This window comes from Calypte anna, chromosome 8, assembly GCF_003957555.1.
Source record: "Calypte anna isolate BGI_N300 chromosome 8, bCalAnn1_v1.p, whole genome shotgun sequence".
Taxonomy (NCBI): Eukaryota; Metazoa; Chordata; class Aves; order Apodiformes; family Trochilidae; genus Calypte; species Calypte anna.
The window spans coordinates 2,046,239-2,059,163 of NC_044254.1; the positions used below are offsets into that span (position 1 = coordinate 2,046,239).

Below are 12,925 nucleotides of genomic sequence, written 5' to 3' on the forward strand. Positions count from 1 at the left end.
GAAAAGTGCCCACACACCCATGAGGCTCTGCCCATCCAACAGGCAGGGGAAGAAAAAACCCCTGCTGCAACCCAAGTGGAGCCTCCCAGCCCCAAAACAGCCAAAATCATGGTTTTTCTAACAAGTTCTACCTTCAAAAAGGTGCCCTTCACCCAGGTGCCTTCAGCTATGAGACCTTCACCCTTGGAGCATCCTCCAGGAGCACAGGACAGAGGCAACACCATGGCACAGAGATTTTTCAGAAGCATTTATTTCATTGCTGACACTGGGGCTGCAGGAGGCAGCTGCTGACTGAGCTGCCCCTTGGCTGCAGGAACATCACTCCCCTCCATCCCAACAACCCACTGAGGGTGGGGGTCTGCTCACCTTTCAGCACCTACATCACACAGACCTACATGACTGGGACATTCACCCCTTCAGGACTGAAAAGGATTCAAAATATGAAGGTGATAATAATAATAATAATAATAAAGCAATCTACACAATAAACTTGGAGACATCATGCAGTAACCAGGTGATTTTACACTCCAGGGTGGATCAGATTTGGTAGGTTTATTGGTGGACAAACTGCTTCCCCTGCCACAGTGCCAAGCTGGAGAGCATTCCCAGAGCATTCCCAGTGGCAGGAAACACTTCCAGGTCACAGTTTCCAGATTCCAGAAGCACACAAGATTATGTGCTTCCCAAAGGTGCTGGGAGTCCTGAAAATTCCTTCTGTGACACTGCCTGCTTCCTACCCAAGTGGCAGACACTTGAGAGCAGAAGAGTGCCTGAGATTTTGATTGGTTTTTTTCCTTTTTTCTTTTTAATAAAAACAAAAGGTGATTGGTAAAATGTTATTCTTGGCACAGGTGGACAAAATAAAAATTGAAAAAAAAATTACATTACACTGGAAATATATAGATAGGTGCATGAGGAATAAGAAGCTCTATATCATTGCCCCACAATGAGTTTTTCTTCACTTACAGCTCCAGCTTCCCAAGTGAGGTAGGGAGAGGGTGACCAGAGGGAAAAAGGTGGTGTTTCCAAAAGATTCCACTGTTTTAAAGTTACCTTTTTGAATCCTTTATGTGAAGTTAAGGTATTCTTTAGGGAAACACTGCCTTACCTTCACAACATTCAGAGTTTGGGTTTTTTTGGTTGTTTTGGGTGAGGAAAAGAGGGAGGAAGAAAACAAGCATCCCACAGATGAAATAAACAAGCATCCCACAGATGAAATGCTGGCAGTTTTGACACATTTTGGAAGAAAAACACAGTTATAAGAAGGAAGGAAATAATACAGTGAATCTGCAGATAGAATGGGAAAATAGAGAGAGTGCTGACATAGTTTGCACTATGCCTGTTCCACCAGTATTGAATTACACACCCTGTTCACATGGACACACACTGACCTACACAGCTGTCAGGAAAGGAAAAGTGGACACTCTGAAACCTGTATTTTAATTTCATAGGAATCAGTAATATTGAAGCCTTTCATTGCCCCTCCTAGTACTAGACAGAATGTATTTTAAGGCATAATTTAACACCCATTTCTTCCTAAAACATTTTAAAAGTGTAACAAGCCAAGAAACCAGACACAGAAAGCTCAACAATAGCTATTCTGACAGAGGTGAAAGCTATTATATGTACAGTGCAGTATTCACCTTCAAAGAGGGGAGTCTTTTAAAAAAAAAAAAAAAAAGAAAAATAACTGCAGACCCAGATTCTAAAACATTGCCAACACAAGGAATGTTCATTAGAGTCCAGTTCCCACTAGAGCTACTCAACAGGAGGACACACAATGTGATGATGCCAAACCACACTGCTTGACTGCTCCCAGAGAGTGACCCCCCAGGAGGGGGTCAGAACCTTGGGAGGCCAAATTCTGCAGTACCCTAAGTGCAAACTGCCACAGAGGAAAAGCCTGTAGTTAACAAGCCTTTACACCTGTTGTTAGGTTTCACTGAGAGCTGTAGTAGTCAGGTGGTACCTAACAACCCCAGGACACTCCCGTCAAGGTGATGGTCCTCCATGGATTCTAATGCACATCCCCCATGAACAGTGTCCTGCACACATACACCTGCCAGGCTATCAGCTTTCCCTCTTCCCTGACTGTGAGAGGCTCACAGCCACCAGAACCTCACGTAGACAATCAGCATGATAAAAAACACAGCTACAGCTGCCAGCTTGGCGTAGGTGGAACGCATGTTCAGGTACTTTGCATCCTGGCGGTACTTCTTGGACAAACTGGACAAGTTGTTGGCCTTGGAATCAAGAGCTGTTGAAGGGGAAAGGGGAGAGAAGTTAATTTGAGATTAACCCAAATGAGATGTTCCCCAAATTTTACATTAACTGCTTAAGTTTCTCCAGAGCAGCTGGAAGAGCAGTGGATTCACGGGGCAGCAAACCCTGAGCACATCTGCAGTGCTCTGGGGCTTGTCCTGCCACTGAGTGGCAGCCCCATCCTGCCTGATGGGAGCCACCCAAGCTGGTGAGACACAAAAGAACCAGCAGTACCTGCCAGGTGCTTCAGGGTGCAACCAATCCAGCTGCAACACCCACTGAGTCCATTCTTTCTTAGGATCAGCAAGCCTTTCCCTGAAGTCAGCTCATCCCACCCAGGTGACTGAGGGGACAAGGAACCCTGTGCCAAATATTGGCCATTTCCCCATACCTGAAAGTGCCTCTCCTCGCTGTAAGACCTCCTCAATGTTGGCCACCATGATCCTCTGCACATCTTGCAGCTCTGTGTTAATGGAGCCCAGGTTCCTCCTCGCCCGGCTATCGATGTAGAGCTTCTTGGTTTTCTGGATGTAGGTGTCTGGAACAAGAGGGGGACAATCAGAGGGAACATCACCTGGCACAGAGCAGCCTGTCTGCCAAAGGAGTGGGAGCACTGCTAAGACAGCCAGTAGACTGGATTCAAATCCTCAGCAGAATGAAGAGATTTAAAGCAGGAAATCTGAATCAAAGGACATTCACCATTTCCCTACCACTTCTTCGACTCTCCTGCTCAAATCCCCACTTCTCCAGTGCCAAGAAGAGATGGGACTGCCAATTCCACAGACCAAGCTGGAGAGGATTCTGTGGCTCCTGCTCCCTCCCAGCAAGAATCTTCCTAACTAGCCACAAGGAGAGGGACCTCACCAAATTCAATGAAGGAATAGGGTCTGGAGACTGTTGGCACCTTCTTGCCGTGCTGCTCATCAAACTCTGAATGCAGATCTTCCAGATATGCAAAGGCCAGTTTCTTGGGGAATGCAGCTTCACACAGGACCAGGTAGCACACTCCTTTCTCAATGATGTAGCTAAAAAAACCAGTGAACAGAGCATTAATCAACCAATTCTGAACCAGTGCTACTTCCAGGGTATTTTCCTTTGACTTTCTTCATAATGTCACTGTGCAGCAGTCCAGTTAGCATAAAGATTAACAGTCTATTAAAGAACTGACCCAGCCCCAAGGCCATCACACTTAACTAAGTAGCTTAAAATTTTGTTACTAGCTGCATCAGGCTTACAAAATAACTTCCTCCGTCCCCTCACCAACTTGGACCCCAACAGGTCCAAGTCCCTTGAGTCAGCCCCCCTCAACTTGTTTCTGGGCTCAGTAGCATCTGTTTCTCTTGCCTCTTTATGGCCTGTGTGTGAATCCTGCCAGCCTTCAAATAACAACCAATCCACTCCAAACACATCCCCACAAACCCATGGGTTTATTCCTTTTTATGTCCCTCACCTCAGAGTGCATCAGTGTCTCAGACTGATCCTCTGCTCTTGGAGAGCTGCTGGACAGCTCAGGAGTTGCTACAAATAATCACCTAGAGCTTGATTTAGCCACTGTCATGGACAGCAAGACTTGAAGAAACCTTTTGAAGTAAGGATAAGTCAGGTAGGACTTCTGGAAGTCTTGGCTGAGAGTCAGAGAATCTCAGCTCCATTGGTACAGATCCATTATCACAGAACCACAGAATTCTTCAGGTTGGAAAACGGGATCACTGAGTCCAACCATCACTCTACAAAACTCTCCCCTAAACCCCTTCTAACAGATCATCTCTCAGCTGATCCTGCCTGGAGCTCCTCAGCTCTGTTTCCCACTTGTCTTTTCCCTGAGGTGAGATGGGATTTGCCAGAGTGCAAGTGGAACTGTCAGCACCACAGAAGGCAAGCACACCTCCTCCTTCAGCAATCCAGAGAATTTTGCCAGCCTCTGAGCAGAGTTCCTGCACAGCTGGATGTCTCAGGGCCAGTTCCTGCCCAGCTGGATGTCTCAGGGCCAGGCTTTGTGCATCTGATCACTCTGCAGGACACACACACACAGGGCAGGTGTGGGCTGACTCCTGTCCTCTGCATCTCTGCAGCCAGCAGGTTCTTATAATTATCTTATTGTAAGTATTCTTAGCATTATCTTGGATATTTTGAGAGGGAAAAGCTTTGTCCTGGTAACAGTGGTGAAGGCCAAGGGTTGTTTCCAACACAACAGGTAAAATTCATTTCAGCCAAAGGTCAACCACTTCCTGGCAGCACAGGAGGCTCTGGTGGCTTTTCCTCACCATGCACACGAGGTGCTGGAGCTGAAAGAGTGACACAGCTGTTGGAGCTAAAGTCTAAACCTTACATTTGACAGAAATCACTTCAGCAATTGTCATTTAAGCTTCACGTTTCAGCAGGAAGAGGCTCTCCTCTGAACTGATCAAGCTACAAATGGTCACTGCCACCTCAGCAAGTTCAGCCACATCCTCAGCCACTCCTGTAACTCTTGCACTGCAAAATGCTCTGCCCTGGTTTGTGCTGCCCTCAGCAGCCAGAGCTCTGACCTGTCAGAAAAAAAGGGTTTGATGTTGGTAACAAACAGCACTGTCAAGAGTCAGACTTAACCTCAAACTCCCCTGCTTCCTCCCCTTCCTGCACAGGAGGTTCCTGCCATGGAAATATTCTTGTCATACAGATCCTCCCTTAAAAGGAGCAGCAGGTGAGTGCTTTGCCACAGCAGCTCCCAGTTACCTGTGGAACCTGCTGTGGGACTAACTCAATGCAGAAGGAAAAACATTCCTTCCCCCACACCTCTGCCAGCCCAGCTGCTCCTCTGAGACAGCTGCCAAAACACCAGCTTGCACAAACCCTCCTGTCTTTTCAGAAGAAGTGACATTACAGCCACCACCAGGAGCCTCCTACTTCCCAGGCACTTTCCCTGATACCATGGAAGCAATGGAAGAAGGGATTTACTACATCTACACAGAAACCCAAGGTTTCACTGCCAGAGCTACACATGCAGTACCACAGAAACTTCTCAAATGAGAGAGCTTCAAAATGTAGAAAGCTTCAAAATCCTTGAAATAAGACAAGGAAGAGCAGCACTTTGCCATTAACTCTGGCAGCAACACCCAAACCTGAGAGGAGACAGGGATGCCAGGCTATTACAATCCTCTGACCACTCTAACTCCCTATCAAAGGCAACCAGAAACCAAGAAAAGATCCAAAAAATCTTCTTACATTTGCATCTAGACCAAGCACAAGAAAAGTTCCCCTCAGCACCTCATGGGGTTTCTTTTCAAACACTGCCCTTTCAGACAACTCCTGTTCCTGTCTTTTCATGGCACTGAATCTCTGAAGAAAGGGGCAGAGCAGCAAACTTGTTAAAGGGACCTCAAGCCAAGCTTGCCCTGGGTTCAGCACCCACTCACCCAGCTGCAAACACCCCCCAAGTGACCAGGGAACTGAGAGGGATCCCACTGCTGGCAGAGCAGCAGAACTGGTGCCAAGAATGGGAAATCTTAGCACATTCCTGGCAAAACTGCACAACTCTGCCCTGGTGGCCTCAAGTGGCATCTGATCTGAGACTTCTGGCATAATTTTTTCTGCTAGTATCACAGTTCTGAGTCTTGACAAGATCTTGGTTAAGTCTTCAAGCATCACTCTGGCAGATAATTACACACTGTGCCTTTCACTGATTGCCCACTCCTCCTCCCTTTACTTGCCCCTCCAGTTCTATTGATCAGGGAGTGGGAGCACCAGACATGCAAGGAAGCTTTCATCATCCTATATTCTTCTGTATATTCATATTATATCTTTCATTATCTCTGTAAGTTTACATTCAAACTCCCTTGTAACTGGGCTAAGGGAGAAAGCCCAAACCACTTTGCAGTTGACAGCTTTTGAATAGCTCAGGGAATCAAACACACCCAGCATGTTTGGCAATGATCCTCAGCTGACAAGATGCAAGAAAGAAGTCTGTCAGATATTGAGGAAAAAAATAGAGATATTCCACATGCTCCTGCACATGAAGCTAAAACATGGAAAGGTGAACTCTCACGGGACATGCAGGGAAGTGACAGAGGAGCTCACAGGAGTGTTTTTAATAAAGATTTTACCAAAGAAGAAGCACTTAAGGTACCTTAGAGGGTTCAAACAGGAAAAGCTCCAGGGGAACAGCACCTACATTGTCTGCAGCAAGGGCTTAACAACACGGGGCAGCCAGCAGTGCCAAGAGCCACAACTCACAGACAAGAAGCAGAGCAGAGAGCTCCATCACTCCCCTTATCATAGAATCCTAGAACTGGCTGGGTTGGAAGGGACCTCAGAGATCATCAAGTCCAACCCTTGATCCACTCCCGCTGCAGTTCCCAGCCCATGGCACTCAGTGCCACATCCAGGCTCTTTGGAAAGATCTCCAGACACGGAGAATCCACTACTTCCCTGGGCAGCCCATTCCAATGCCTGATCACCCTCTCCAGAAAGAAATTCTTTCTCATCTCCAACCTAAACCTCCCCTGGCACAACTTGAGACCCTTTGTGCCCTCTTGTCTTGCTGAGAGTTGCCTGGGAAAAGAGCCCAACCCCCCCCTGGCTCCAACCTCCTTTCAGGGAGTTGGAGAGAGTGATGAGGTCTCCCCTGAGCCTCCTCTTCTCCAGCCTCAACACCCCCAGCTCCCTCAGCCCTTCCTCACAGCAATTCTGCTGGATCCCTTCACAGCCTCCTTGCTCTTCTCTGGACCTGCTCCAGCACCTCAATCTCCTTCCTGAGCTGAGGGGCCCAGAACTGGACACAGGACTCAAGCTGTGGCCTCCCCAGGGCTGAGCACAGGGGCAGAATCCCTTCCCTGGACCTGCTGGCCACGCTGTTCCTGAGCCAGCCCAGGATGCCACTGGCCTTCTTGGCCACCTGGGCACACTGCTGGCTCCTGTTCAGCTTCCTTCCCTCAGGCACCTCCATGCCCAACAAACCCTCTCCCTGACCCAGCTGCCTCCCCTTATTCCCCAGAACACTTACTGGAAAGCCATGGCTCCTGCTTCCAGGGTACACCTGGTGGGGGACTGCTCGTTCAGCTTGCGGAAGAGCTGCTTGGCCTGGCTCTGGTACTGCTGCAGATCACGGCCTGACTGAGAAGGGAGAGCAGAGGCTGTTGGGGGGAGGCTGATACCAGAAAAAAACCCCAAAAACCCCAAACCCAGAGATGGGGGGGGGGGGGGCCCGGTTCGACCCAGACCACAGACACCGCCCACCCCCTCAGGTAGGCGGGAAACACTCAACCCACTCGGGAAAAAAAGGGGGAACACTCCCCACTCCCCACCTCCCACACCGGGCCGGACCCCCCTCACCTGCTCGTCCTCCTGCATGGAGGCGGCCAAGGGGAGCCCGTCCGCCACACGGGCGATCATCGTCAGCAGCACCATCTTGGCTCCCCGCTGCGGGTCCCGCTCCCGGTCCCCGTCCCCGCACCCTCCGCTGACCCGACCCTCCCCTCCCTGCCCCTGCCACGGAGGTAACCGGAAGCTGCCACCGTAACATCCGCTCCCTCCGCCCCGGCACCACCGGGAGCTTCCGGCCGCGCCTCCGGGAAACCGGACGGGAGCGCGGCCTGGACACGCCCACTGCGGGTTTGGACACGCCCACTGTAGGGTTGGACACGCCCACTGCGGCGTTGGACACGCCCCCAGATTTGGACGCGCCTCCTGAGTTTTGAACACGCCCCCCCGAGCATTAGACACGCCCCCTCCCCATTGGACACGCCCCCAAGGTATGGATACGCCCCTCACTATTTGGACACGCCCCCTAGGGTTTGGACACGGCCCCGTGCTCTGGAGCACCACCATTAAACCACGCCCCTTGGGGAAAAAAAAGAGGAAAAAGGGAAAAGAAAAAAGAAAAAAAAGGAAATTAAGAAAAGAAGCAAAAAGCCACGCCCCCACCGTCTTTAACCACGCCCACCGTGCGGATGAACACCTCTCACAATTCAACCACGCCCCCCCCAAGAAAACCACGCCTCTCGGATGGAAAAACAAATAAAAAACAACGAAAAAACCCCAATAAAAAAGGCCAAAAAAAACCAAACAAAAAAACCAAACAAAAAAAGGAAATAAAGGCACAAAAGCCACGCCCCCCGCGACCGAACCCCGCCCCCTCCCCTTTCAGCCACGCCCCCCACACCGCACCCAGCCAATGGCCACGCCCCGGCGCGGGTTTAGCCCCGCCCCTCACGCCGGTTTGGCCACGCCCCCCCCTGCGCGGGGCGGTGGCGCGGGCGGCGGCGGCGGTGGGTCCGGTGGGCGCGCGCCAGGCCGGCAGCCATGGCGGCGGCGGCGGAACGGAGCCGCCTCAGCTTCCCGGGAGGTACCGGGGCCCTGGGTCGGCCCGTGCCTATGAACCTCTTCGCGACCTGGGAAATCGACGGCTCCAGCCCGAGCTGCGTCCCCAGGTAACGGGAGGCGGGTGGGGGGCCCCTTCCCACCGGCAGCCCCCCTGGGGATCGGGGGTGCTGGGAAGCCCGCACCCAACGGCGAGGCCTCGGTGGCTGCGTCCTCGTCCCCCTTCCTGCTGAGCTTCGCGGTCCTTTCCTCGGTTTTGGAGACCTTTTCCTCCGCTATGGGGTGTCCGTCCCCCACACGGTGTCACCGCAGTGATGGGCGGGGGTCTCCCGCACCCTTCCATCGCCTTTGGGGTGCGTGAGGGGTGCGGGGCTTGGGTGAAGGCACCCCCGGAGATAAGAAGGGAAGGGGTCTCTGAGGGGGTCACCCTGTGCCATGCGTTTGGGTTTGTGTCCCCCCACCCCAAAACCCTCGTCCCGGGGGTGTGTTGGAGGCAGGGTTTTGGGGGGCACGGTTCCTTCTCGCTGTGCCCCACCATCTCCCGTGGGGTGTGGGTCACTCGTGGGGGCTTTGCCGGGGAAATGCCCCGTGTCGGTTGCCTGAGGCTGGGCAGCAGTTTCTCTGCTGCTCGTTTTTCACCCGCTGCCACTCTTGAATCTCTCCCCGCCCCTGGTGTGTGGCTGGGAACACGCGGGTCCATCCCTGCCCGGGGTGGTTTTTTAGGGAAGGATCTCTCCTACCTCCTATTAAATTTTTCAATGTTTCTCTCTTAACGATGCCTTTGAGGATTTAAACACGCCGAATCTCCAAAGCACTGATTTTTAATTTATTTTTTTATTTAATGGGAACGCAGCAAGTGAGCAAAAAGGGAACAGTGTCACAGGGCTGACCTCACAGGGCTGTAAAGCTTTGCAAGCTTTCAGACCCCCCCAAATCCCTCTTCTCCACCGAGCAGGTGGCAATTTGGACTGGATGGCCATGCTTCTGTCTTGCATGGCTAGCAGCTTGCTTGTGGGACTAGTAACTTTCTGAAGCATCCCCCTCAGTCATAAAGCTTTGAGATTTGGGGCAGGAGGATAGCGTGGGGTGAAAGAAAATCCAAGCAATTGCAGATGATCCTGGTTTAGGAGAGCTTATCTGTGCTGAGGGTGCCTTGGAGTATCTGTGGAGCAGCAAGTTTCTCTGCTTCTGTCATGTTGAGCTTTTCTTCCCTGCAGCAGGAGGTCTTGGAAAGGGAATAAAAAGCACCAAGGAAAACGTGTCCCCCCTTCTTCAAGGAGTTTCCTCAGCTGGGGATGGAGTTGCCTGTATGGGAGGAGCAGTGGGTGCACTTCTGATTCTTGCACTGGGTTCCAGTGTGGTTTGCATGGACCCTGGTGGTGTTCAGAGGAGGTGGAGGCTCTCTTGTGGGGACAGAAACCTGTTCTCCCCATTACATTCTCATTTCCAGGAAGGCAGTTTGGTTTCTGTCTCCTCCAGCCTGTTAAACTGAAATAAAAGACCAAATATCAGTGGCTGTCAAGGACTTTTAGTTCTGCATTATCGTTTATGCTGATAGCTGCAAGTCTGAGAACGAGTTAACAACATAGCTTGTTTGCAACTCTGTAGGTGACCAGAAAATGCAGTGTAAGGACCCTGTCCCTGCCTTGATGTGTTGGGGTTTGGGTGTGTATCTGCATGGGAATTGGCATTTAGGGTGGGTCCTGGGTGCTTGAATTTCTGGGGGCAGGTGGGCAGCAGATGGGAGGCAGCTGCTGAAGGTGCTGGGAGGAACAGGGGTGATGTCTGGGCAGGTGGGGCAGAACTGGGGCTGAGGGAGATATTTTGGAGTAAGTGAGGCAAGCTGTGGATCAGGGGCTGGGGGAAGCATTCAGATAGAATCCTAGAATTGGCTGGGTTGGAAGGGACCTCAGAGATCATCAAGTCCAACCCTTGATCCACTCCCGCTGCAGTTCCCAGCCCATGGCACTCAGTGCCACATCCAGGCTCTTTGGAAAGATCTCCAGACACGGAGAATCCACTACTTCCCTGGGCAGCCCATTCCAATGCCTGATCACCCTCTCCAGAAAGAAATTCTTTCATCTCCAACCTTTCTAATCTCCAACCTCTTGGACATGGGCTGTCCCAGCAAGTGTGTGAGGGCTGCTTAGGGGGTGCAAGGTGTGGGAGGGCTGCAGCTGATGGTGCCCAAGTGTTTTTTGTTAACTCCCAAACAAAGTCAGGAGCAGCTGAAGCTGCAGCACCCAGTGAGGTGTTTGTGTGGGTCCAGTGTGGAATTCTGGAGCTGCAGGAGGTGAGCAAAGCCTGGGCACTCAATTCTGCTGTTTCTGTTCATTCAGCAACATGTCTGGTGATGCTGCCTTGGGTCCATGCTTTGCATTTCATAGAATCATAGAATAGGCTGGGTTGGAAGGGACCTCAGAGATCATCGAGTCCAACCCTTAACTTAATTTCACTACAGGCATTGCAGCAAAGCTCTTGTCAGAAAAGGTAGGAATTTGAAAACCTGGAAGTTATACTATTGCCTCTGGATCTTAGATTCATGTGGTACTGATTTTTCCCGTGGCATAATGGCATTTGAGATTCTTTGTGTTGAAGTGAGAGAGAATGGGATGAAGGTTCTTCTGCAGGGTAGACAATCCTAATAATGAGGTTGTTGTTCAAGCAGATATCTGCTGGGACACGAAAGGAGGATGTGGGGGAGAGTGGGGCTTGGTGTGTGGTCAAGTTTTGTGGAACTGCCTCGGTCTCCTCTGAGATTTCTACCAGTTACAAGTTTCCCTCTGGGTTTCTGTTGACAGGACAGGACTACCTAGTGGAGAAGAGGCTTGAAGTTGGCAGAAAGACCCTTGATGGAAGAGGGGAATGTGCTTCTGGAGGAAGTGTTGCTTTCTTCCCTTTTCTTTTGGTACAATAAAACTTACCCTGTTTCTAAACCATTCAGTGAGCTGGAGCACAAGGGCCTGGGTGGGAGCAGCACCTGGAGTGGGCTGTGACTAAATTGCCCTTAGTGCTGTGGGAGGGTGTTGAAGGTTTCATACAGATGTGGTGTGTGCTTCCCAGATGATGGCTGAGAGTTGGACTGGGGGAGGGAGATGGCTCAAGCAGTGCTCTGCAACTCAGTCTTCCTTGGAGGGTGATTTACTGAAAGTCCATTTGGCTTGGGGAGGGAGTCAGTAAAAATCTGGAAGGCTGCCTTGTAGAGTTTTTGTGTGAAAACACTGTGCCTAAACTAAAGGGAGAACAAAAGGAAGAGCCCTAGTGTTGTTCTGCAGTTGTGTGTTTTGAGTGGAACACAAGGTTAGGTTTTGTGTGGTCTCCCTTTTGCCATTTGCAGAAGTGATTTTTCTGACTTTTTTTCTTCAGCACATGTAGCTCCTGGGGCCTTTGACCATAGTGCTGCTGAAATGCAAGTACTTCTTTCAGTCATCCCAGAAATGTGACTCAAACTCTCTCACTAGCTGGGTGTAACCAGTACATACCAGAGGGGAGGGATGCCTACCTTTTTCTGGCATTTCTTCTGGGCACTGAAATATTTTCCTTTGTGGAAGGTGACATTACCTGAAGTTCTCCCTCCCACCTGAAAAAAATCAGTGGTCTTCTCACTGCATGACTGCAAGGAATCCAAGTTTTTCCTTCAATTTCCTCATGCTGAATGGTAAGAATTATTCTATGGGGTTTAGTGGGCTTTTTTCTTTTTTTTATGCTCCAATCTCTTGATGAAGCTGTGGGTATGAATGGCAGGACACAGGGACTGTCCCATCCTGAAGAAGCCTTATGAGGAACCAGCAGCATGGGGAGGCTGTCTGGAAGAATGGTCTTAGGGAGGAATTTTTTCTGGAACAGGCAGAAGGCAAGAGTTCAGAATGTGGGATTTTTTTTTTTTAGGCTACTGCCTTAATTGTCACATACTTGGAAAAAATTCCTGCTCAGCTTTGAACTCTGGAGTGTATTGAGGCCAAAATGCCCACGGATCAGCTGTGACCTCGTGTTCCTTGGAGATACAAAGGAAGCTGTGGAACAGACCTGGTAAAGGACAATGCTGAGGATCCAAGACTCAGGGCACTGCCTGAGTATTTCATGTGCTGGTTTCACCCCTGTAGCTTCTGTGCTGGGTGGGGAAACACACAAAAAGAATGCACACACATCTCCTGCACTCAAACAGGAGGTTCCTTGTGATGTTACTGCTCTCTGTTCTGTGGGATGGCCTTGCAGCACAGGAGCTTTCCCACCAGCCCTGATGGAACATCCTCAGGATGGAAACTGATGGGGTGAGGCTTTGGGTTCTCAGCAGCAGAGTGGATCCCAACAGGTTTCTCCTGCCCCAAGCTCTTTGTTCCTCTCCCTGTGCCAGCTCCCATCATCT

The 12,925-nt window shown here is 50.6% G+C and overlaps 2 protein-coding genes across 5 annotated transcripts in view; one reads left to right on the top strand and one right to left on the bottom strand.

Annotated features, from left to right (window-relative positions):
* Positions 1-234: 234 nt before the first annotated feature.
* SEC22B (SEC22 homolog B, vesicle trafficking protein) lies at positions 235-7,792 on the bottom strand. Its single transcript, XM_030455316.1, has 5 exons — positions 7,573-7,792; positions 7,244-7,353; positions 3,127-3,287; positions 2,654-2,800; positions 235-2,257 (listed from the first exon to the last, which is right to left on the bottom strand). Exons 1-5 carry the CDS (start codon positions 7,645-7,647, stop codon positions 2,103-2,105), a joined length of 648 nt encoding a protein of 215 aa, XP_030311176.1. The 5' UTR covers positions 7,648-7,792; the 3' UTR covers positions 235-2,102.
* A 699-nt stretch (positions 7,793-8,491) lies between these two features.
* The window catches only part of PACS2 (phosphofurin acidic cluster sorting protein 2), a 64,836-nt gene continuing 60,402 nt past the window's right edge, over positions 8,492-12,925 (top strand). For 3 of the 4 annotated variants that reach the window (XM_030455067.1, XM_030455068.1, XM_030455069.1), the window contains exon 1: positions 8,516-8,669. In XM_030455067.1, coding sequence (XP_030310927.1) covers positions 8,542-8,669 — 128 coding nt within the window. In that variant the 5' untranslated portion in view covers positions 8,516-8,541. Of the gene's footprint in view, positions 8,670-12,925 lie in introns of all 4 variants that reach the window. The other variant, XM_030455066.1, reaches the window with a different exon arrangement.

Excerpts from the sequence above, each read along its gene's own strand:
- SEC22B (XM_030455316.1), bottom strand. The coding sequence starts at position 7,647 with ATGGTGCTGCTGACGATGATCGCCCGTGTGGCGGACGGGCTCCCCTTG. Across the intron at positions 7,354-7,572 it reads CCATGCAGGAGGACGAGCAG|TCAGGCCGTGATCTGCAGCA; the intron begins GTGAGGGGGGTC and ends CTCCCTTCTCAG. Across the intron at positions 2,258-2,653 it reads GCGAGGAGAGGCACTTTCAG|CTCTTGATTCCAAGGCCAAC; the intron begins GTATGGGGAAAT and ends CCCCTTCAACAG.